The sequence below is a fragment of the Antedon bifida genome, chromosome 9 (genome assembly GCF_963402885.1).
Source record: "Antedon bifida chromosome 9, ecAntBifi1.1, whole genome shotgun sequence".
Classification (NCBI taxonomy): Eukaryota; Metazoa; Echinodermata; class Crinoidea; order Comatulida; family Antedonidae; genus Antedon; species Antedon bifida.
This window is the reverse complement of record NC_136234.1, coordinates 15,465,775-15,490,465: the sequence shown is the minus strand read 5'-3', so window position 1 is coordinate 15,490,465 and position 24,691 is coordinate 15,465,775. Positions and strand designations below refer to the sequence as shown.

At 35.2% G+C, this 24,691-nt stretch overlaps 4 protein-coding genes across 4 annotated transcripts; 1 reads left to right on the top strand and 3 right to left on the bottom strand.

Annotated features, from left to right (window-relative positions):
• Positions 1-15: 15 nt before the first annotated feature.
• LOC144852791 (uncharacterized) lies at positions 16-6,057 on the top strand. The gene is made up of 9 exons (XM_078710768.1): positions 16-174; positions 1,312-1,992; positions 2,213-2,284; positions 2,398-3,194; positions 3,292-4,087; positions 4,187-4,683; positions 4,792-5,054; positions 5,139-5,387; positions 5,476-6,057. The coding sequence occupies exons 2-9, from the start codon at positions 1,446-1,448 to the stop codon at positions 6,005-6,007; spliced, it is 3,753 nt and encodes a 1,250-aa protein (XP_078566894.1). The 5' UTR covers positions 16-174; positions 1,312-1,445; the 3' UTR covers positions 6,008-6,057.
• A 5,383-nt stretch (positions 6,058-11,440) lies between these two features.
• Positions 11,441-14,243, bottom strand: LOC144851769 (26S proteasome non-ATPase regulatory subunit 8-like). Its single transcript, XM_078709375.1, has 7 exons — positions 14,118-14,243; positions 13,508-13,580; positions 13,279-13,381; positions 12,824-12,917; positions 12,467-12,565; positions 12,146-12,331; positions 11,441-11,772 (listed from the first exon to the last, which is right to left on the bottom strand). Exons 1-7 carry the CDS (start codon positions 14,223-14,225, stop codon positions 11,638-11,640), a joined length of 798 nt encoding a protein of 265 aa, XP_078565501.1. The 5' UTR covers positions 14,226-14,243; the 3' UTR covers positions 11,441-11,637.
• A 394-nt stretch (positions 14,244-14,637) lies between these two features.
• LOC144852792 (protein FAM98A-like) lies at positions 14,638-20,185 on the bottom strand. Its single transcript, XM_078710769.1, has 10 exons — positions 20,065-20,185; positions 19,423-19,571; positions 18,927-19,144; positions 18,203-18,397; positions 17,938-18,054; positions 17,157-17,256; positions 16,730-16,812; positions 16,374-16,464; positions 16,221-16,268; positions 14,638-16,007 (listed from the first exon to the last, which is right to left on the bottom strand). The coding sequence occupies exons 1-10, from the start codon at positions 20,109-20,111 to the stop codon at positions 15,706-15,708; spliced, it is 1,350 nt and encodes a 449-aa protein (XP_078566895.1). The 5' UTR covers positions 20,112-20,185; the 3' UTR covers positions 14,638-15,705.
• A 1,373-nt stretch (positions 20,186-21,558) lies between these two features.
• On the bottom strand, positions 21,559-24,331 carry LOC144852744 (ficolin-2-like). The gene is made up of 2 exons (XM_078710708.1): positions 23,458-24,331; positions 21,559-22,442 (listed from the first exon to the last, which is right to left on the bottom strand). The coding sequence occupies exons 1-2, from the start codon at positions 24,005-24,007 to the stop codon at positions 21,763-21,765; spliced, it is 1,230 nt and encodes a 409-aa protein (XP_078566834.1). The 5' UTR covers positions 24,008-24,331; the 3' UTR covers positions 21,559-21,762.
• Between the last annotated feature and the right edge of the window lie 360 nt (positions 24,332-24,691).

Below are 24,691 nucleotides of genomic sequence, written 5' to 3'. Positions count from 1 at the left end.
TTAATATCTGACTTCCACAAGTTTTTCACAACACAAACAATGATGAGATTTTGTCCAGATTTACATGCGACAACATCTTTTTACAAATCCTCTAGACTTATTATTATTATTATTAATTTCAAGGCGAATTCTGGTAGTAGCTGTATTCAACTCGAACGTGTACTTGCATTAAAGGTAAGAGCGAAATTGATTTCATGCATTTAAAGTGTTGATAACTTGTTTGGCCTAGGCCGTGACTATGGCCTAGCAAATGTGTTTGTATGGGTGCCAGCCCCGCGGTCGACGCTAATTCTTGTTGGCGGTCTGCTCTGTGGGGTAAAATGCATTTGCTATTATTACTTCCCCCCCTAATTACCAATAGGCCTACATATATTTCATAAAGTATTAACAATAACGCATGCCTTTATAGGTTAGTTAGGGTTTAGATATAGTGTCACTCGACACTTACTTTAATTAATGTATTTACTATATAGGCCGCCTAGGCTAGGCTAGATAGAAAGACTTTTTTGGTTGCCATGAATTGTAAGTCAAACCATGGGCCTGCAAGGGCTATAGGCCCTAGTAAGATGCTATACTTACTTAAGGCTCCCTGTTATTTTTTTTCTTCAAAACTTATCTACTACGGGTAGTTAGATAGACTAGGCCTAGGCTTAGATTAGTATTTATCGATTTAGTTTAAAGTAAGCTATTCTTCAAAGTTTAATTTATTTAATATTTTAACAATCCTACTACTAGTTAGACTAGCCTATGTAGCCTGTAATAGATTTTAGGCCTAACATAATTTTAAACTATAAAAAACTAAATGTGTGCTGTATCAGAATAGCATCCATGGGAAACAGACTAAGCCTTCTAATTGATAGATAAACAATTTAACTTTTATTATAATGATTGTTTAATTAAGTGTAGGCTTCTACTCTTTGATCTAAAGCATTCGTTTAATTAGGCAATCAACTGTATTTGTGGATTTAGATAAGATTCTCAAATAATTTGATTGCATTAAAGGAAGTGCTCAGGGATCAAAGAGTTAATACATACACTGTTTAATAAACAAAGATTATTCAATTTACTCTAATTTATGTTGTAATTCTTTATATAGTTTTGTTAATTGAAAAAAAAACATAATTATTCATATGTAATATTTTCTTAATTTAATTTAGATAAAATAGTTTGTTCTTAGTAGATATGTTTTAATGCTATGTGATTCATTTTATTAATATTTTACATTTAAAGTCTTGGTCTACTATTAATTATTACTTGAGAAATTTTAACCCACAGATATTTTATTTAGATTTGATTTTCCTTTATTTACAGCCATTTACTACAACTGCACGGTGCACAGTGGCATTATACGGGTAACATTTTCTTTTATCACATACTTTACTTACATATATTTTTGCCTTTGATCAGTTTTTTTAGTTTTGCAGGTGTTCAATAGACAGTACAGTATGTTAAGACCAACTTTTCGGCGCAGTGAAGAGGGTGCCTTAATTCTTGAAGATACATCTGCTGCTGTAGTATTTAACAGCTTGAGAAAACGACCAACTGGCAAGTGTCTAACTCCTGATGATGTACGCCAAGATGCCTTGAAGGAGGTGTGCAGGCTGGGTGGAAACACCAAAGATGAATGTGATGTGTTGGGCTGCTACAGGTTTCAGCATGGTAAATACAGTGGACAAACATTCAAGTGGATGGTCGAAAATGTACTGGAATATGCAGTATGTTTTGTAATTAAAATGGCTAATGAAATTCCAAGTACAAGTTCACTTAATATCAACAAATTCAACTTTAAGAGGTACTTGGAGTCTTTCCCAGAAGGCAAAGAAGCCATAGCAATGAAAGAAATAAAACGCCTCAGGAAATGCCCAACTAGACAGACATCGTACATACCTGTTGGTATTGAGCTACAAAAGGTTAAGGATGTCACAGATGAAACACTTTCTGGTACTGATGTCTTTGATGCTTCTTTGCAGCCATCAACCTCATATGCACCAGGTAAGACTTATTTCATATTTTGTGTTTTTTGTGCATTTTTTAAATTAATAATTCGAGGTTTTGCATTTTTAGTAGGTTTGCTGGGTTTAGGTTTTTTTTATGCATTCATTTATACTCAATCATAAAATCGTGTTGTTTAAATATATTGCTTTCTAGCATACTGTAGATAGCGAATGAAAGTAGTTTACTGCTAAATATTCTTTAATTTTCCGTCTTGCAGCTCAACCAAATACATCTTATGAATCTGTTAGTACTATGCCATCCACTACAGAAACTATCAAACATAGTGAAGGTAGTTTATTTCATGTAATTTTAATTATTTTGTTTGATGTTTAAAACTAGAAAATGAAAATTACATAATGTAGTTTAATTAATTATACAATTTTGTCTTGGTTTTTCTTGCAGATTGTCTCATACCAGATAAATGGAAGAAGAACTTGCCCGAGATTGATCAACAGTGGATTTCAAAAACCTTATTCAAGAAATCGAAGAAAGGGACCGCAGAGTTGGATTCAACTAAACTCAAACAACTTTGGTATTATCCACCTCAACCGGATCCGCTCAACAAAAACATACCCATGGCCAACAGTTACTTCGGTCATCGTCTTCTTCTTTGGTTGCCCCGCAAGACTTGGCAGGTCAAGCTGGTCTGCCCTCGGCCAGAATGCAAGAGCTATCCACTAACATCAGGCGGCCTCCATGGAATCGTTCGTCCAGTCCTGGATTTAGACTGCCACTACTTTCTTGCAACAGAACAACTGAGGTGCTCTAACTGCCAACAAAGACAAATTGGCTGGAGTGAAAACATTTTAAAGCAACTTGATTTAGCGCATCGCCTTCAGTTTCCTGTTGTACTTTCGTATCACTTGGCCTGCGACAACCGGGTCCTGCAGCTTCTAAAGTACCGTGGTCTCGGGAACAGTCCATCACAGCTTCGCCAACAAGTCTTAGAACAACACACAAGGCGGTGGAATGAGAGAGTGGCTCTCTACTTAGAAAATTGCAAGAAGTTCTGTGGTTCTCATGATGATTATGTCATTGCTGCTTCTAAATTTGATGAGGTGTCTAAAATGATTCCTGTTCCCACTGTCCAATGGTTCCTCACCATCTACTGCAACGAAGTAATGGGAAGAATCGACGAACTCAAGGCTTCTATCACATCGACGTTCGGAAGAGTGTTGAAGATTGACTCGACCAAAAGGGTAAGTAATTTCTGCAATTTGCTTTTAATTATTTAAATTTTTTTTTGCAGATTGTCGGGAAGCTTTCTTCCTAATAATTATTATATTTTTTTTGCAGATTGTAAGGAAGCTAGCCGGTCGTGCATGTGGAACAGGAGCATGGGCAACAAACGTTGGAAATGAGCACGGCCAGGTGCTCATTACAGTCCTGACTGCTGCAGAAGGATGTGGCCTAAACAACATGACAAACGGTATCATTAACCGATATGCTTCGGCAGGCGTACCTCCTCCCGATATTCTCTACGTCGATCGTGACTGCTGCGGTCATTCAAGCATAAGGAAGATGTTCAGCGCCTGGCCTGACATGCAAATTCGCCTGGACATCTGGCACTTCATGAGGAGAATTGCTGCAGCTTGTTCAACAGAATCACATCAGTTGTATCCGATCTTTCTCAAACGTCTTTCCGCTTGCATTTTTGAGTGGAGCGCTGACGATGTTGAACGTCTGAAGCTCGCCAAGCGTGAACAGCTCATTGCAAGCAAGAAGCATTCCAACCCAACAGACGACATCATATTGAAAAACATCAGCAAGAAGGAGTATGCTTTACATTGTCGCAGGACAACACGAGGGACCCGCGAGACTGCCGACCTAATCCGAGAGCTCCTGACTTCCCTCGATGGTGAAGAAGGCCGTGACACAATGGGCGTCCCACTCTTAGACTCCGAACAGACCTGGGATATCTGGAGCTCACAAGAGCGACACATCGCCTGCATCCAGGATCCAGAAGGCATCCCGCTCTACACAAAAACCAGCGAGATGCTTAAGGGTGGAGTTACCTTGCCAGTTTATCGTTGCGCAAGAGGCTCCACTTCTTTGGAATCGTTTCACCTTCACCTTAACAGGTTTATTCCAGGTACAGTATTACTTTTTATTTGGTATCTACCAAATCTTCAAACCTATCTACTGATTTTTGTATAATTTCATAATTATGGATGTTTTATTTTTTTCTCAGGTGAGCGTGCTAGCGACTTACATTTCCAAGCTTACCTGATGGAAGGACTTGTTCGATGGAATGCAAACCGTGCACTAGCTGCTACCCAGTCTGGAGCACCCATCTCCAGTACATATAGTGGACTGCATCAGCATGCTCTCAACATACTGGCAGAGCAAGTGATTGGCAAAAAAGTGTACAAAAGTTTTATCATTCCAAACAAGTACACTGGAGAACTCATCGGAGTGGAGTACCTGTATAGCCAGTCGAACAAAGTACTCGAAACTCAATTTCCTGTCAAAACAGATACCATTAATGATGAAGACTTTGATGAAGAAATTTACACTTTTGATGTTGATGAAGGTTATGATGACAAGACTCAACCTGACTACAAACCACCTAAGCGTTGTTTTAAACCTCGAAATGCTAAAGAAATCTCACCACCCCAGCTGGAGCCCTTGCCTTTATGTGACGGTAATGATGATGATGGTGAAGGAAAAGCAGCCCTTATTGACACAGTGAGTTAAATTTGTATTATTAGCTTCTACCTCACAAATTTTGTTTCTGTTTTGAAATACAATGCACGAGTCTAATAATTTATTTTGTTTTCATATTTTACAATTTAGGAACTTGAGGATTCCACTGGACCGGACAACATTCCAGGCTACGCCAAAGTTGAAGCCCTGGCAGACTACCTTATGCAGTTTAAGGAAGACAGTGGAGTGATAAGTCAAAGTCATGCTGAACATGTCGCAAAGTTGTGGAACAACCTGGATGCTTATGACAAAACCATTAAGCGCAAAGCACGGCATCAAGATTACTTGACGAAAGGCAGGTTCAAGAAAAGTAAAACTACTTCCGTAATACCTGGTGTTGAAAGCACTCGACGGTAAGGCAGTTTCCAGCGTTTTTCACTTTGTTGCATGATGAGTCTTAAATCTAACTCGTTTCTTTGTTGTTTTTTTTTAAAAAGATGCTTCTTAGGTCAGAACACCGGACCAGCTCAGTGGCCGGACTGCAATCGATATATGGAGTGCATTATTACCAAACTGTGTGAAGCGTATCCATCTACCGTATCTATCGAAGGTAAACGTTTCCAGCGCTGGCCGCTCATTACCAAAGGCTACAAGAACATTCGTCGGAAAGTGCTATCGAATGGACACCTGATGTTGTTTGCTAAGCTTCAGTTGATGGAGATAAATCGTACGACACTCATCCAGTGGTGAGTTTTAACTTGTTATTACTGTTATTTTACACTACAGTAAATACATTCAAGTTTTTAAATACTGTGTTTGATTTATTTACAACAGGTACAACAGAACATCAAAGAAGCAAGAGCGGCAAGTGTTGGAATCTGGCATCTCAGCAACAGTACCCAAACTTGTCTCTGATAAAACCCTACTTGAACCTTTAACCAAGCCAGCGGTGCTAAACGTTCATACAAGCGCTCCATCTTTCACATTTGTCCTACCAAAAAACACTTCCGGCCTAGCCTATTTAGGAAACAGACAGTCGATCCCAGTTCCAGGCGAGATAGCAAAACCACCACCATCAGTCCCTGAGGCTAGCAGTACTCGTATTCCTAGAACTACCCTCTTGTACAGAAAACGAGTGGCTAGAGACATATCGGAAGGGAAACCGATCAAAATATACAAACCAAGAACGTCTGCGATTGTGTGCTCAAAGTGTAAGCAACCAAGGTTAAATAAGAACCACACTCAGTACTATGGAAATTGGTATTGTGCTGCAACATCTGATGTGACTTTTGAAGAATGGAAATCGACTATGGTTGCCATCCGTCGCCTTCGTCAAGAGCGGAAAAAAAAGCAGCAACAAGAATGATTCCAAATGATTTTTGTAGCCATGGATAGACTTTTTATACTCTTTCATATATCTTCAATTTTTTTTTAATAATAATTAAAAAAAAAAAAGTTTTTAATGCTGCCAAATCCAAAGAGCAATGATTAATGTTGTAAATTATTTTGTAATTTTTATAAATTATATTCAGTTTTAATTATTACATTATAATTTACATTATATCATTCATTGCACTTTGTATTTGAAGGTCCCAAGCCCTTACAAAAAAAGCAGAGGGGAAACTTTTTGCAGTTGAGTGTACATTAAATGGTGACTTCTATATTCTTGTCAAGAGTATTTCCTTAGCAGTGTAAATTCTCAAATATTTTATATTTATTTCAAGAGCAATTCCACTACAATTCATTTTAATGTGAATCAAATAATTCCTTCCACCAATTCTAATAATATATTGTGATAATAACTCATACTATAGAGGTTATCATCCAGTAACCTTTAGTTACTCCTCTGACAGTTACACATATCATATGGTACCATGTGGCCTAGAAAAAAAGCCCCAGACAAAGTTAACGGTAATTTTGTCTCAATTTTTGAAAAAGGCTAACTTAATATCAAACTACTTGGAATATTGTTGGCCAATTAGAAGTCAGGGTGGGTTTTTTAACTAGTTAATTAATAACTAATACAGCACACATATTGTAGTCGAATTTACCGTTTTTTAAAAAACAAAATTCATGTACTATAGTACAAGGATTTTGTTTCGAAAATTGGATAAAACAATGTCGACTTTCTCAACTTTTAACATAAAATTAAAGTCTTATTATTCTATTATTTAATATCATTTAATACATCGATCATGTGATAAACCCCTAAAATTGACAGTTTTTAGTATGCCGGTATTCAAAACAACCTCCTAGATTCTTGGGCCCCATTGGCCAATTGTCCCGTTTCCTCATTATCTAATGACCCAGTCCAATTCAGTTTTAATGACCCCACATGGCTCTGTCCATTTCTTGTCCATTTCTTTTTGCGTTCTTTACCTTTCCGAATGAGAAGATTGAGCTGTACCCTTTGCGCAGGGATTTTTTTAAAAAATGGCAAATTTTCGACCTTTTTATTTTTCGATAAAACTGGTTACTATAGCACGATTGACATGCGCAGAACGCATTATTCGACTCTGCGCATGTTTATTATGCTATAGTAACCATTTATGTTAAAAAATAAAAGGGTCGAAAATTGGCTATTTTTCGAAAATTTCCCTTACTATAGTACAGGGATTTTTTTCAAAAAATGGCAAATTTTCGACCTTTTTATTTTTCGATAAAACTGGTTACTATAGCACAATTGACATGCGCAGAACCCATTATTCGACTCTGCGCATGTTTATTATGCTATAGTAACCATTTATGTCAACAAATAAAAGGGCGGAAATTAGCCATTTTTCGAAAATTTCCCTTACTATAGTACAGGGATTTTTTTTTTAAATGGCAAATTTTCGACCTTTTTATTTTTCGATAAAACTGGTTACTATAGCACAATTGACATGCGCAGAACGCATTATTCGACTCTGCGCATGTTTATTATGCTATGGTAATCATTTACGTCAAAAAATAAAAGGGTCGAAAATTGGCTATTTTTCGAAAATTTCCCTTACTATAGTATAGGGATTTTTTCCAAAAAATGGCAAATTTTTGACCTTTTTATTTTTTTATAAAACTGGTTGCTATAACACAATTGACATGCGCAGAACGCATTATTCTTCTCTGCGCATGTTTATTATGCTATAGTAACCATTTATGTTAAAAAATAAAAGGGTCGAATATTTGCAATTTTTCGAAAATTTCCCTGTACTATAGTACAGGGATTTTTTTCAAAAAATGGCAAATTTTCGACCTTTTTATTTTTCGATAAAACTGGTTACTATAGCACAATTGACATGCGCAGAACGCATTATTCGACTCTGCGCATGTTTATTATGCTATAGTAACCATTCATGTTAAAAGTGGTTACTATAGCACAATTGACATGCGCAGAACGCATTATTCTTCTCTGCGCATGTTTATTATGCTATAGTAACCATTTATGTTAAAAAATAAAAGGGTCGAATATTGGCCATTTTTCGAAAATTTCCCTGTACTATAGTACAGGGATTTTTTTCAAAAAATGGCAAATTTTCGACCTTTTTATTTTTCGATAAAACTGGTTACTATAGCACAATTGACATGCGCAGAACCCATTATTCGACTCTGCGCATGTTTATTATGCTATAGTAACCATTTATGTCAACAAATAAAAGGGCGGAAATTAGCCATTTTTCGAAAATTTCCCTTACTATAGTACATGGATTTTTTTTTAAAATGGCAAATTTTCGACCTTTTTATTTTTCGATAAAACTGGTTACTATAGCACAATTGACATGCGCAGAACGCATTATTCGACTCTGCGCATGTTTATTAAGCTATGGTAATCATTTACGTCAAAAAATAAAAGGGTCGAAAATTGGCTATTTTTCGAAAATTTCCCTTACTATAGTATAGGGATTTTTTCCAAAAAATGGCAAATTTTTGACCTTTTTATTTTTTTATAAAACTGGTTGCTATAACACAATTGACATGCGCAGAACGCATTATTCTTCTCTGCGCATGTTTATTATGCTATAGTAACCATTTATGTTAAAAAATAAAAGGGTCGAATATTTGCAATTTTTCGAAAATTTCCCTGTACTATAGTACAGGGATTTTTTTCAAAAAATGGCAAATTTTCGACCTTTTTATTTTTCGATAAAACTGGTTACTATAGCACAATTGACATGCGCAGAACGCATTATTCGACTCTGCGCATGTTTATTATGCTATAGTAACCATTCATGTTAAAAGTGGTTACTATAGCACAATTGACATGCGCAGAACTCATTATTCGACTCTGCGCATGTTTATTATGCTATAGTAATCATTTATGTCAAAAAATAAAAGGGTCGAAATTGGCTATTTTTCGAACATTTCCCTGTACTATAGTACAGGGATTTTTTTTAAAAATAGCAAATTTTTGACCTTTTTAATTTTCGATAAAACTGGTTACTATAGCACAATTGACATGCGCAGAACCCATTATTCGACTCTGCGCATGTTTATTATGCTATAGTAACCATTTATGTCAACAAATAAAAGGCCGGAAATTAGCCATTTTTCGAAAATTTCCCTTACTATAGTACAGGGATTTTTTTTTAAAATGGCAAATTTTCGGCCTTTTTATTTTTCGATAAAACTGGTTACTATAGCACAATTGACATGCGCATGTTTATTATGCTATGGTAATCATTTACGTCAAAAAATAAAAGGGTCGAAAACTGGCTATTTTTCGAAAATTTCCCTTACTATAGTACAGGGATTTTTTCAAAAAATGGCAAATTTTCGACCTTTTTATTTTTTAGTAAAACTGGTTACTATAGCACAATTGACATGCGCAGAACGCATTATTCGACTCTGCGCATGTTTATTATGCTATAGTAACCATTTGTGTCACAAAATAAAAGGGTCGAAAATTGGCTATTTTTCGAACATTTCCCTTACTATAGTACAGGGATTTTTTCAAAAAAAAGGCAAATTTTCGACCTTTTTATTTTTCGATAAAACTGGTTACTATAGCACAATTGACATGCGCAGAACCCATTATTCGACTCTGCGCATGTTTATTATGCTATAGTAACCATTTATGTTAAAAAATAAAAGGGTCGAATATTTGCAATTTTTCGAAAATTTCCCTGTACTATAGTACAGGGATTTTTTTCAAAAAATGGCAAATTTTCGACCTTTTTATTTTTCGATAAAACTGGTTACTATAGCACAATTGACATGCGCAGAACCCATTATTCGACTCTGCGCATGTTTATTATGCTATAGTAACCATTCATGTTAAAAGTGGTTACTATAGCACAATTGACATGCGCAGAACCCATTATTCGACTCTGCGCATGTTTATTATGCTATAGTAACCATTTATGTTAAAAAATAAAAGGGTCGAAATTGGCTATTTTTCGAACATTTCCCTGTACTATAATAGTACAGGGATTTTTTCAAAAAAAAGGCAAATTTTCGACCTTTTTATTTTTCGATAAAACTGGTTACTATAGCACAATTGACATGCGCAGAACCCATTATTCGACTCTGCGCATGTTTATTATGCTATAGTAACCATTTATGTCAAAAGTGGTTACTATATAGCACAATTGACATGCGCAGAACCCATTATTCGACTCTGCGCATGTTTATTATGCTATAGTAACCATTTGTGTCACAAAATAAAAGGGTCGAAAATTAGCCATTTTTCGAAAATTTCCCTTACTATAGTACAGGGATTTTTTCAAAAAATGTCAAATTTTCGACCTTTTCATTTTTCGATAAAACTGGTTACTATAGCACAATTGACATGCGCAGAATGCATTATTCGACTCTGCGCATGTTTATTATGCTATGTAACCATTTATGTCAAAAGTGGTTACTATAGCACAATTGACATGCGCAGAACCCATTATTCGACTCTGCGCATGTTTATTATGCTATAGTAACCATTTGTGTCACAAAATAAAAGGGTCGAAAATTAGCCATTTTTCGAAAATTTCCCTTACAGGGATTTTTTCAAAAAATGTCAAATTTTCGACCTTTTCATTTTTCGATAAAACTGGTTACTATAGCACAATTGACATGCGCAGAATGCATTATTCGACTCTGCGCATGTTTATTATGCTATAGTAACCATATAAAAGGGTCGAAAATTGGCCATTTTTCGAAAAAATCCTTATACTATAATAATAGTAATACTATTATTATGCAATAATATGGCTATATATGTGCATATATTGTGCTATAATTATCTTAAAGACCTTCAGTAACCATTTATGTCAAAAATTTAAAAAGGTAGGAATTTTGCAATTTTTCGAAAAAATTCCTGTACTATAGTTTTTTCGAAAAATGTCCAAAATATGCACTTTTTAAACAACTATTATTATGCAATAATATTGCTATATACTGTATGCACATATATTTCATTATCATCATGTTATAGACCTTAAGTAAGTATTGTCGTATCACCCTCAAATAATCATAGTAAGCAGTTATGTAAAAAAATAAAAGGGTCAAAATGTGGAAAACATTCTAAATTCAATTATTATGCGATAATATTGTCATATCACACTTTCTTATAGAGACTTAGTAACCAGTTATATCAAAATTAAAAAGAGTCGAAATGTTGTAATCTTTAAATAATGCCCCTGTATTATGGCATAATTGTACCTATAATTTTGAGAAGTGTATTTTATACATTTATTGACTAAATCATCCTGTTTATAAGCAAATGATTCTGATATTTTGACCATCTTATATTTCCATATTAATGATACTACACACTCGCATTATCATTAATTCTGATATTTTCAGTGCTTTTTAAAAAACTCTACAATAGTCCTTTAAAAAACACAACCCTTTTACTTTTTCATCTTGTTATTTGGTCATATTAGACAGCAATGACGTATACATAAATATACTGATTTCAACAAAGTTGAAATGATGTAACAGGCACTAATATTTCATCAGAGTGTTTTAATCAATTAGTGCTTCCTTAAATGTTCAAATAAAGTGCAAAATAATGAATACTAGTCCACCTTATACAATCATTTCTAATTCGCGTGCATACTCTATCGTTTGTTCTGCCAGTTCGTGTGCCGGTATCACCTCTTCAGCCTTTTCCTCGTCGTTAGTAAAGTATAAATAACCATCATCTTTTAAATTCCAGTTTTGCTAAAAAAAGGAGAGACAGAAATGTGATATAGGAAATAGCCTAGCATTCTACTAGGGCACATTATCTACATCATTGGACTGGTAAATAAATGTAGGCATAGTGTCCTCATTAAACATAAAACTAGGTATCTTTTGGAATGCTGTGCATTTTTGCAGACGAAAATAAACATGATTAAAGTTCTCCCAACGACCTAGAAACTACGGCAGATGCTATCTCAAGATGACTCGTCTCGTCGGGATTCAACTCACCACACGAGTCAAGAAGTTTCGTCGTACGATGCTGTCTGAGTTGGTCTTAAGCTGTGGGAAGCTGTTGAGAATACAAACAACCCACGAAAACCCTGGAGATATCCAATAAATAGTATTAACTTACAGCCTGGCCAAATTCTTTTGCTTCCTTCACTGATTTGAAGAATAGAAGTCTTGTAGCTTCTGTCAATGCAATTCTTTCATATGCCTTGACAGCACATGCAGCAATCTCTAGTCGAATTGTATCCAGTAGAATGTCAATGAAAAAATTGTAGCTATCTGCTGGTACGTTGCCTTTAGCAAGAAACACCTAGTGGATCCAAGATATATGTTAATCCTGTTTTATTAATGTATATTAGTGGTGTTGACTTCAATTATAAATCTAATGCATTTCATTATTATTTTTTAAATAGAAAATAATTAAAAACAAAGAAATACTTTATACCTTATTATAACTGCCTTCCATCAAGTACTGTTCCATCGAAACAGGGTGCTTGATGTAAATATTATTTAGTATTTCTGTAGCTGGTAGCAATTCTAACTCCTAATAAAATATAAGAAAACAACAAAATTTAAATTTCTTATTAAAATGTTTTACTGAATTGTTAGATATTTTGGCAAAAGTTTCTTTATGTTTCGCAAAATTATTCAAAAACAGTTTAGTATAATTGTTTTTGCAGGCTAGGTAGTACTACTGTAGCCCACCAGGCTAGGTAGTACTAGCGATTAAACTTACTAACCCACCAGACTAGGCTAGTATTAGCCCACCAGGCCAGTACTAAACTCCAAGCGGTGTACTTACTGTATGAAATTCTGCAAGTCTATTTTGTGATAAGAGATACAACAGATTTAAGCCAAGAAGTTGTAACTTGTATGATGACTCTGGTATTTTATCTCTAAAAGTTAAAAAAAAAAAAAAATACAAAATAAAGATGCTAGTGCAAGAGGATGGTATTGTGTTGGGGGAAGAGGGGTCGTGGTTGGGAAGGAGTGAACCCAACTTTTAAAGTCTTTCACCCAGTCAAAAGATTATTTTAAACCCTTCCAACCAGTTTAATTTAAGAAACCTCTGGACACCTACACAAAGCACTGACATTATATTTTGATTTTCACCACCCATAGCTTTTTGACACCCACCCTACAATTGAGGAACATGGCTAACAGACATCTACAATAAGCAATTGGTGGTGGTAATTTTCGTATATTTATTTCAGTTAAAATTGTTTATTTTTCTTTACTATATCCATAGTTACTTACTTATAGTCAAAATAGTAGGGCTTCAATTGTGCCATATAACGCTCAAAAGATGCTGTATCACCGCGGAGGACGCTCCACTGCACACCGATTTCTAGAATACCTCCTAAAATAATGAAAAGTAATAAATTTAAAATAGTAAATTATTGTAAAATAAGTTATCATTAAACCTCATGAGTCATACTTTTCCCCCTTTTTCGATAAACAATTTGCAAAATGCAAATTAACTTACTAGCAATAATCAATTCTTTTTCTGATGGTTTACATTCATCCGTTGGCAAGAATGATAACTGTATGAGAGAGATCTGCAATAAAAAGAAAAACATTTTCCATATCAAATATTAAAGATATATTTCATATTATTATTATGTGATTAGCCTAGCTAGCTAGGCATACCTCACCTGCCTCTAGACAACTAGGCCAATACTGTATATTTTGCGGCCGAAATGCATTTATGGGCACGGACATGGTAAATAAAAAAGATTTAAATAATCGATTTAATTATATTTATTACTTAGTTAGGCCTAATATAATGGTGAGTAAAAAATTTTAGCCGTTCATAAGCGGCGGCCGAAATGATCAGACAGCTATGACCTATTTCATTAACATGCCAACAGTGTTATCAATATAATGTTATGCATTGACCTAAACAAAAATGCCAACAAATCTAGCCTATGGCTAGTTAGGCCACATCGGGCGCAGATTAATATGCATGACCCGGCGGTCCTCACACTTGCATCTCTACTTTTTGACCAAGAGACCAGGCCTAAGTAAAAATGCTTGAATACAGGTATAACATTACGAGAAAATATCCCCTAATTCACAACCCAGGTACCCACTACCTTAAGCTTTTGTAGTATCCCTTCACATTTGTCTAGATTTGGCTTTTTCTTTCTCCATTCTGCACTCAACACTTCGTATAATGACACTGCTTCTTTCATTGTCGCCATGTTGTTTTTTGTTGATTCATGACATACGCCCTCTAGTTTTAGGTTAGGAAAAAGTTTTTTTCATAAAATTAATGTAATAACTGTGTTATAAAATCTATGTTTTTTATTATACTATTAGTATTTAATAGTATAATATTGACATTACATTGATTTTATAACACAGTATTAATATATTACATTAATTTTAGAGTCACAGTTAAAAAAATGTAAATGATTGAATTCTGCTGAAGTTGAGTCGCATAAACAAAACTAAAGACTACACACAAAATAATATACAATACTGTATTTGGATTACATTTTTTTTTTTTATTAATATTTTTTCTCACACATGCCATACTCTGGCATTAATAAATAATGATAGTAGATAACTGTCAACTTATTTGACATTAAAAGTTAAAATTCATCATGTATGATGGAAATAATAGGTAATGCAAATAATAGTATGAAAAATGTATACTGTATCTAAATATAAATTTTTCTATAGAAATGGCCTTGACAAAAATAACAGTGAAAGTAAAAGTAAATATTTACTTAGTTTAGAATTTTAGCACACTAAAGAGATCTATTTTAAGAAATCAATGTAACATAGTTTGTTTGATCCTGAAATACATACAGAATACATTCACACAAAGAAAATACATACTCAAAGAGGCTTAATTTGCATTACAGTAATTAAAACCATTTTAAAATACACTTCAGTAGAAATTAAGTTTTCTTAAATGCATCGCAACAATAGGCTTATTAGAACCCCTCCATTGGGACACCCGTACAAAGGAAAAATTTTTCTATGAAATGAGAGAGGCAATATATATTTTAACATTACGGCCAACGCCTTTTCAAGGGACAATTTGTTGGATAATGTACTTAAGTTAATTTTTACATAATGTACGCAACAGTGCAACAGTGATTTAAATGTAAATATATGTTACTACGCATCCTCTTATCATACTTGAATACTGAATATCAGCACAAACTAAGATAGTAATAAATGATGATAATAAATAGTACATATATGAAGATCTACTTTAGACAGATTAAAGATGTATTGTCCCCCTGAAAAAATACTGTTGTTGAATATGCCATTTTAATGACACCTAATAGTTTTCCACTTTGACCAAAAATCTGCCATCCAATGGGTTTTTGGTCGAATTTAACCATTTATTTTGTCATTTTACAAGTCTGATTTCATTAATCTTTATTTTTTTATGTTTTTGAACGACATCTTTAAAAGGACAATACATTAAGTACTACGTATTTTCAAGGCACCTTACATTTATAATGAAATCAACATCAATGTGTTACACAAATCTCTGCATATACTGTATTTATACCTGAATAAGATACTATTGCAAAAAAAGATAGATTTCAGCCATTCTATTAAGTACACTAGTATATTTCAGCATTGTTAATGGTAGCCACCACGCCCTCGTCTCCTCTTGTTGCCACACCCTCCTTGATAACCTTGTATATTTCAGCATTGTTAATTGTAGCTACCACGCCCTCCTCTCCTCTTGTTGCCACGCCCTCCTTGATAACCTCCACTACCCCCTTGGTATCCTCCACTAACCCCTTGGTAACCACTTCCACCCCCACCTCCTTGGTTTCCACCCCCACCTCCTTGGTTTCCACCCCCACCTCCTTGGTATCCACCGCCACCTCTCTGGTACCCACCTCTACCCCCTTGGTAGCCTCCCCGTCCCTTCCCCTTGTAGCCGCCTCCTCCTTGATTCCAACTGCTTCCTCCACCACTATCCCAGCTCTGTCCACCCCCACTACTCCATCCTAAAAGATTTCATATAACATTGTTACTGTGAATCGTGGCTTGTTGGTTTTCGCTCATAGATATAGTTTTCGGATTAGATTCACAGGCAAGAATTTAGTACCCCAATAAAAGTCTTGTTTCGGAAAAGTTGAAAAAAAAAATCTATTATTATCTGGTCTATATTTGAAGAAAATATTGTTGATTTATAGTAACCAAGAAATTGATTTATTTACCTCCTTGAACCTTGCCTGCTCCACCTCGCCCATGGCCTCCTCTACCACCTGTAATGTAAATATATTCATAACAGAAATTTGCATATTATTAAAATACTAAATCAACCTACAAAAATAAAAAAAAAATTACAAAAACATTTAAATATGACATACCTCCTTGACCCCCTTCTTGTCTCTTTTTAAATGCAGGCATCTCGGGGGGTGGTGGTGTAGCCTCTTGAGGGCGCCCTCCTCTATCTGGTACCTAAAACATTAACACATACAGAAATGATTAACTTAGCTCAACCGTTGTAAACATGCTTTAAATGGGCATAGATGCAATGTAATATATGATAGCTAATAACATGTTTTTATAGCGCCTATTATAATTGTTTTAATTTTAAATATAGCTGATATTCCCACCTGAAATTTTGGTATACACAGTTAAAATGTCACTGTCAGCGTCAATAGAAGTCATTATTGTCGGGACTAGTCATTAATGACATTTAATTATTTAAAATGTCACTTACCCTTCCCATGAGCACTTTTGTTATTGGTGTCTGTGTGTTGGTCCTAACCCGTTTATCACTAGTCCTATTCTGCATTGTTAAATCTGAAATGAAATGGACACATTTTTAGTGAGTGGCCGAGAGGTTAAGACAGTGGAACCACCTTAACATCGGAAAAGGGTTCGAGGCTCACTCGCTCCATGGTTCTAGTGGTAGAACAAGTCTTCTCGGATAAGGACTATAAACCATAAGTCCAGTGTACACATGTACATGTGCACTTAGTACTTTTTTTGAGACAAAAAGGTGGTTATCATAGTACTATACTATACTCTGGGTCCTCTGGGAGAACACATGACATTTGTTTATAGCTAACTTGGGTTGATGTATTTTTATTTATTCTTTATACTGGCTAGCCTCTTCATTTAAAGAATGTTCTAGTGTTCATTACCTTCTCTTGCTGCTAACAGATGGGCTAATGACGTATCACTTTGAGCCTTCAGTATCATTCTCTTTGGTTGATAAGCTTGAGAGAATTGATCTTCTTTACCCTGTTAAAAACAAGAATTATTTCTTACAAAAAATGCCGCCTGACTTTTTGGGGTGTACACACACCATTTGCCAAAACTATTTACCATAGAATAAGGATTTGACCATTATTCAATGATAAATAACAGGTCTGACACACTAGACGTCATGTCTCATAGACTCTCTTCTCCCAGACATGCTTTGGGGCTTCAGCATGCCCAGTCTCAGTTCCCAAATACCCATTTTGTGAGCCATAGTAAACAATACGCTACCTAACGATTCCATTCTCTTGACTATAACTGCTAAAGGAGCAGCGCGATAATGAAATATACAATTTTAAAAACTGAAGAGATTAAATTTTTTAATTTTTTTTATTTCACACGCATCCAACAGCGAGCAACTCGCCAATTATAGGTTGGTTAAACTATTTTATAATTTATCATGCTTATAAACGAAGTCTCATTTGAGGATTAGGGAGTGAAGTTGAAGAGTTGTGACTTACAACCTGGGCACTAGGTCAGGATTGAACCCTGGACCTTGGAATTGGAAGGTAAGCACATTAACCACTAAACTACATCTCCACTATGTAATATAAACAACAAATAACATCTACACATACAAGTACAGTAATTTAATAACAGGACATGTGGTCTCCAATTAATTATAGGATAATCTATTGATGGTATTAAGTGCAACATACTTACTGATATTTTGTTTGACCAGCAAAAAGACTGAACAGTAACATCCAAACGTTTTAACAACATTTGTCTCCTTAGTTGATATTCTAACTTCAATTTGTTGTTTATTCCTTGCAATGCACCCTAAAAATAAACAAGTAATTTATTTTTATCAGTACAGTTATTATTGGAGGGAATCTGGAAAGTATACCTGAAAGTGTATTTTTCTATGTTTTAAAAAAAGAATTTTAAAGCAGCAATGTCTAAAAGATATTTGTAAAAAACATGTTACCCATTGCTTGATATTCAGAGAAAACTTCATCAAGGGTTTCCCAAGTTGTCCATCAGGGGCTTGGCTAATGACTGACCGTAGCTGTGATTCTAACTTGTTAAACAACTGAACTTCTGTAACATTGGGAGGCGGTTTAGACAATGCAAGATCTACACAAATACGTTTAAGATATTTACTAAACTCATTCCAACCAATCTGAAATATAGACAAAATAAAAAATATGTATTTATCCTTAAAATAGTTCAACACAGGGCGTGTGGCGCAGTGTGTTGGACGTTCGACTACTGATCGTGAGATCGAGGTTCAAATCCAACTCTCACCGCATTGCTTGTATCCTTAGGCAAGATACTTTACTTAAGTATGCCTCTCTCCACCCAGGTGTATAAATGGGAACCCGGTTAGATCAAGACACAACTTTGCGCTGAGTACTAGCTGCATTATGGGAGTATGTTTCCATACGTGTTTGATCCAAAAAAATGACTGGGGTAATAATGTTCAGGTTTCATAACATTAGGTGCTATATAAATCCAGGATATTATTATTATTATTTTTTCCAATTTATGAAATAAACAAGTTCTGAACATTCTACAGATTATACTTGTGTGAGCAGGCTGATTGATGTAATTGTATTTCTTCTGAATGTTTCTGGTAACCTTAATTTTGAGTTCCATTTCAACCCTCAACCCCACCCCCCCCCCCCCCCCCAAATTTTAAATGCACCTACTTCTGCGTTTTCTTCAGAATTTTTTACATTAGAAGGATCCATCGCAATCATCTTCGCTGCCTGTAATTCTGTCGTCAGGAAATCTAAAAGTTTCAGTCGATTTTCCTCATTACCGAGGCGTTCGTGCAGGTCGCCTTCTATAAGACAAGCATGAGGGCAGTGCATCTCTTTTAGAAAACCGCTTACTTCCATCTCAAACATTTCTAAATCTTCAGCACCTTATAAAAAGATAAAGTTCATAATTAAAACGTACACAAATATTACAAAATAAATTCTGTACAATAAAGTATACAATAGTATATAATATAATTATATTCTAAAGCTCTGTCTACACTATAAAACTAGTTCGACAAAAAAAGTGTGATGTCCCCAAATATGGTGGTGATACCCAAATGTGGTGTAGTGATATGACATTATCATGTCCATATTATGGGCACATCACATATTTTTGTCACATAAGTTTGATAGAGTGTAGATAGAGCTTAAAGCACATTACTTGTAGTTGGAGCTATAGATTCTTCTAGATGGCATATAAGTTTGAGTTGACCTGCAATCCATGACACTAGGCTGGTGAACTCAGGAGAACTTGAACCAGAACGAAGGGCTTGTGTAAATGCATCTTCTTCAATGAGTGGTCCATCGTAACTAAAAACAAAAATGTTGTATTACATGAAAGAAAACAGTACTACAATAATCATATGTATATGTATGTAAGTCGTTTAATGGACACGATATTAGAATTACTGTCTGTGGTAGGTAGATTTAATTACAATATATGATTATGAATTCATCATCGAAATCATTCATGATCACAAATTGAATATGTAAAAAAAAGTAAATACTGTAGGTCTAGATAAAAATAGTTAATTCAATTCCTATATTAGTCTAAGTAAAAATGTAAGTCAAATGTTAAGATAAATGTTTTCTGTCGCGATTCAATTTACGTCACGCTTCGTAAAAGGGACGAAGTGACTCGGACTGGAACAATATTGCGGAGTGACCCCTCACACTACATGTCATCAACTTCAACTTAGCTTAGCTACTAGGCCTAGCTCAGCAGCGTGTAAGCGGTACACATAAGGCGAAAAAATGTAATAAAATCTAAATATAAATTAAACAATAGCAAATAAAATATTACCCCAAGTCATCAAGACTATCAAGAACACCGTTTTGACGAAGTGACATTTTATGGAACTACTGTCCGTTTTTGTGCACACGTTGGACCGTTTCTTATTATTCTTGTGACATCAATGCTGCCCTCATCGATGGTATTTCATTCACAGCAGCAAAGATCTTTGATTACAGATAGATGCTAATAAATTAATAATATAGTCAAAAATCACGACTGAAGTGTACTTTTTGTATTAGCTTTTATTTAAATATGATGTAAAAAACCTGAGTAATACAAAAAATATAGGTCTACACTCAGAATCTCGATATCATTTTTAATTAACTTCAAACACTTTTAAAGTAAAGGAATATTTAGCAACGCGTCATGAATGAATAAATGACTTTAAAGAATGACTTGTAATATTATTTTAATAATCAATTTTATACAGTATGCTTTTATATGCTATGTTTTATTGTTTTACTGGTTTAATATTTTATTGTTTGTATGTATATAATGGACCCCAATGGAAATAAGCTGGAATAATATTTACCGGCTTTTTGGGTTATCCATGGAAGACTACCGTATGTTTTAATTGTTCTTGTTTACCAATTGTAATGTATATTTGTGTACTTCCGAATAAATTCAAATCAAATCAAATCAAACACTGAGAAATAACCGTCGAGTCACTCTGGTTAATACAAGACAATATTCAATATAAGACATAAAATTCATATAGGCTCATATTGCTCTTATTACAAGTTAAAGTGAATTATTTTGAACCCATAGAAAATAAACGTATTGCTTAGTATTAAATACTTAAACCCCGTTATTGTACATGCCAATTCAGTTTTAGCATGAACGACGATTTTCTTTATATATACATAAAAAATAAGAAAACAAAACATTTAACATTATAATAGCTTTAATAAAATGCTCAACATACAAGCCCGTAGCCGGGGTGTGTGTATGGGAGGGGTTTTCGAACGAATCCCCTTGCCTGAAGTGCCCTTTTCAATCAGATACCACAAGTGAGAAGGCCTAATGGTAAATAATAGGCCTAACTAGCCTGTGACAAGTTTTCTCCTTTTGTGGAAAAACGATCCCACTTACCCACTTAACTGTACAAATCCTGGATCGAGCTTGACCTACTCCTCTGATGTACACTACGGTATCTAACAAATATATACATTACCCTTTAATGTTTATCGCACCAAAAAAAACTAGTATTATACAGTGATATAGTTATATTAATAAAATATTAATTTTTTTTAAATACTTTAAATATTGCAGCAGACAATTTATCACGTTGGTTACAAACAGTTAAATATCTAAGATCACTTAAACAAAACCGTGTTTGAGCAGTTTTAGTGGGTTTGATCAGGTTAGATCTTTTGATCAGGTTAAGGCGTTTGACCAGACTAGGTGCGTTCGACCAGTTTAAGTGCGTTTGATCATGTTAGATCTTTTGATCAGGTAAGGTTGACCAGACTAGGTGCGTTTGACCAGATGTTGTGTATTTGACCATGGATTAAATAATCCATGATTTGACCAATCGATTAAGTGCGGTTTACCAGATTAGGGGCGTTTAACCAAGTTAGATGCGTACCTGACCAGGTTAGGTGTGGTATGCTTTAAAACGGATCTGCAGAATATCGAGTGTCTATGGAATGTTTTACCGACACGTTTAATGATTTAAATTTTGCTACCAGATACTTTTCGTCATTTCTAGAAAATATCTGGTCGTACTTTCATCTCCGTAAATGTCAGTGATTTAATTGTTCCATTTATCATGATATTCTCCCACGTGACACCGTCATCAGCAGTTGCCATTCCAGATTTGAAATAATTGCCATTTAAATTCGAGTCCTTACATTGATGATACCACCACCCTCCGTGGTGGAACTTAGCGCAGTTTAAGCTCGGAGCTAAATCATGATCTCTATCCATCGTTGAAAATGCGTTCTCCCGATGTATAGATAATCTATCTGTTGCCCCTACCCCACCTAAAAATTTTTCGTAATATAATCTGTAAAAGTTTGTCTCGCTTCCCAGCCAGAAGTACGAGTATTCAACAAAAGACGTTTTTTTACTGACGTCTTCCATATCAATGCGCAGCTCGTAATGACCTTGTAAGGTCAAAAAATGAATTTTCTCGTTGCCAAGCCAGAATTCACTACTGACGTCACCAAATCCTTGTTTATATTCGAACCAATCCCTGCCAAAGTTTTGGCTGCCGTCTTTGCGTCTTTGAATGACAGTCCATCCTCCTCCGGTTGTTTCCATATCGCAATAGACCTTAACATCTTCATTTAAAACTCGTGGACGAATGAAGTATACCCCACTTGGTGTCAATGGATCCCGGCGAAGAAGCTCGGCACAGTCTGGTGGTAGTGGTAATGGGCAAGCTGCAAGAAAAAAAAAGGTCAAGTCAAGGTTTTGTGTAGAGCTGAATGAGAAAGTTAGGTATAAAAGTATCTTTAAAACTCTCAATACCAAAACAAAGTCAGGAGCACAAAAGGCTTACTTCACGCTTAGTTCTGTTTTTAACCTCCGTCCAAGAATAAGCCAGGTTATTATCAATTTTGTTGCAAACGTTTATATTTTATAATAGTTTAATACACAATAAAAATGTCAACCCCGGAGCTTCCCTTTAAGCTAACATTTTCTAGCAATACCAAAATCCATTGACGGGAAGATATACCGGTAGCTGAGTATATCCAAATGCCCAAGGTATGCTCAATTGCAGTACGGTTTCCCATGATAAAACTGAGTTCAATAAAGGTCGTTTTTTTTAGACAGATCTACCGATCTACCGGCTGCGGCGACATACGTTATTCAGGAAATAATTGACTAGTTATAGAAATGCATTGTTGACTTTCATGTATAAAAGGCATGAGAAATAATATGCATGTATTTGGCTTCAGTTATTTTACTACAACAGCTTTAATAGAAATAATTTTAAAGGCTCTGTACCCAGCCAAATGGATTAAAACGGCACTTTATGCCGATTCTGAGGAATGAATTTTGATTGGTTTTATGTAAAGTGTAAAGTTTAGTAGAATTGATCATAGCTGCTCACCATAATGTGAGGTAATTCATTGCACGGCTGCGGTGAAGTCTATTGTATTCATTTTTTGGCGCAAAGGTACATGGGCCTATAATATTCTAGTCGTAATTGTTGATAATGATCAATCAAATTGCTGATTTGCTAGTTTCGTTTTGTTTAATATCCGTTTTTAAAGATGGTGACAATTAATAAATATAAACAATGCGAGGACTCTAAAGGATGCAATTATAAATTTAAATATTACAGTATGTATTGTATTTAGTGCAAGTCATAGGGCCGGACGGTTTTGGATTTTATTTATTTATTTATTTTTTATTTAAGTTGGTGTCAAAGCAATAGTGTATCGTACTTACCCCTCTTCATAACAACGCCGTATATTATAAAGGTAACAATTAACAACAATAACAATACACAGACAACAATGCACGTTCTAAATATCGTCTGACTGTTAAAATCCAGTTCACACTTCATTTTCCTGGCAATAAAACTGCGTCTTTCCCGCCGTTGTCGCATCTTCCTTCCATCCCTTGCTATATAGGTTGAGTGGTAGTCACCATTATACATCGGTATCTCGTAATTACTATCGCGTTCGCCCTTTTCATTGTCGTCATCTTCAATGTCGCTATATTCCACATCATTGCTTTTTTCCGACAACTTAATCACTTCTTTACTATCTATATAGCGACTCTGTTGACGACCAGGGTGTGTGACGACGTTGTTCTTGGAGTTCTTGTCCGTAGACGTTACTTTGTTAAAAGTTAAGTTCGAACCGGGTGCTTCTGTAGTGTAGTGAGTATTCGCCCCAAGCGTCATGGACTTACGCGAAGGTTTTGGCGGAGCACATCGAATCTCCATCGCACGGATTTGTGTCTTTACTGGGCTAGATGTGTAGTCCGTATCCATAATATCGATACGGTAAATAAACTTAACGACGAAGTTCCCTACGGCACCCCACGTCAAGGAAGTACGTTTCAGCTCCCTATTGCCAATAGTATTGGTCTTAGATCATCAATAATTGTGTAAGACACCTACAGGTATAGGCTTTAGTGACGACCAAATGGTGACACTTGTCTGGGAGGTATGCTAAGCCCAACTGACAAATCTTGTGTATTATTGTATTGGCGGAAACGGTCGATTGTTTTAGCGGAGTTGAAACGGGAAATGAGGAATATTGCAAGTGAAAGGATTGTATTGGTATCCATTGGTATGACGTAAGGGTTGACAATTTATTATTGTTTATTATTAGGCCCGGAATCAATATACACAAAACAATTGTTTACATACATGACATTTCATTAATTTACCGGTTACAGTCAGCGTCTGAGGAAACTAGTAAAAAATACTTTTAAAAAACGTGATCGATTTTCACGTTATAGAGAGCTGTTTCGATCGTCTGAGATAAAAAAAATACGCGCCAACTTTGACTGAACGTTCTATACAGAAAATCATTAGCATTAAAGGCCCATGCAAGTCTGGGGCGCTGGTGATCGCAAAAATGAACCACGTCAATGTTCTTCAACGTCAATCGAATGATATTTTGTAGGCCTAGCTTTCGATTTGTGATGTCATGTGCGTAAATTCATCGAC

Bases quoted from the DNA above. Each gene is read 5' to 3' on its own strand.
- LOC144851769 (XM_078709375.1), bottom strand. From the start codon at position 14,225: ATGGCGACAATGAAAGAAGCAGTGTCATTATACGAAGTGTTGAGTGCA. The intron at 12,918-13,278 runs GTAAGTAACTAT...TTTAACTTTTAG, and splicing joins CCCTACTATTTTGACTATAA to AGATAAAATACCAGAGTCAT. The intron at 12,332-12,466 runs GTATAAAGTATT...TGGATCCACTAG, and splicing joins TGGAAGGCAGTTATAATAAG to GTGTTTCTTGCTAAAGGCAA.
- LOC144852791 (XM_078710768.1), top strand. From the start codon at position 1,446: ATGTTAAGACCAACTTTTCGGCGCAGTGAAGAGGGTGCCTTAATTCTT. The intron at 1,993-2,212 runs GTAAGACTTATT...TCCGTCTTGCAG, and splicing joins ATCAACCTCATATGCACCAG to CTCAACCAAATACATCTTAT. The intron at 2,285-2,397 runs GTAGTTTATTTC...TTTTTCTTGCAG, and splicing joins AACTATCAAACATAGTGAAG to ATTGTCTCATACCAGATAAA.
- LOC144852792 (XM_078710769.1), bottom strand. From the start codon at position 20,111: ATGTCACTTCGTCAAAACGGTGTTCTTGATAGTCTTGATGACTTGGG. The intron at 19,572-20,064 runs GTAATATTTTAT...TTTTGTTTTTAG, and splicing joins GATAGTCTTGATGACTTGGG to TTACGATGGACCACTCATTG. The intron at 19,145-19,422 runs GTAATGTGCTTT...TCTTTTTATAAG, and splicing joins ATCTATAGCTCCAACTACAA to GTGCTGAAGATTTAGAAATG.
- LOC144852744 (XM_078710708.1), bottom strand. From the start codon at position 24,007: ATGGATACGGACTACACATCTAGCCCAGTAAAGACACAAATCCGTGCG. The intron at 22,443-23,457 runs GTAAGTACGATA...TTTTTCTTGCAG, and splicing joins CGGCGTTGTTATGAAGAGGG to CTTGCCCATTACCACTACCA.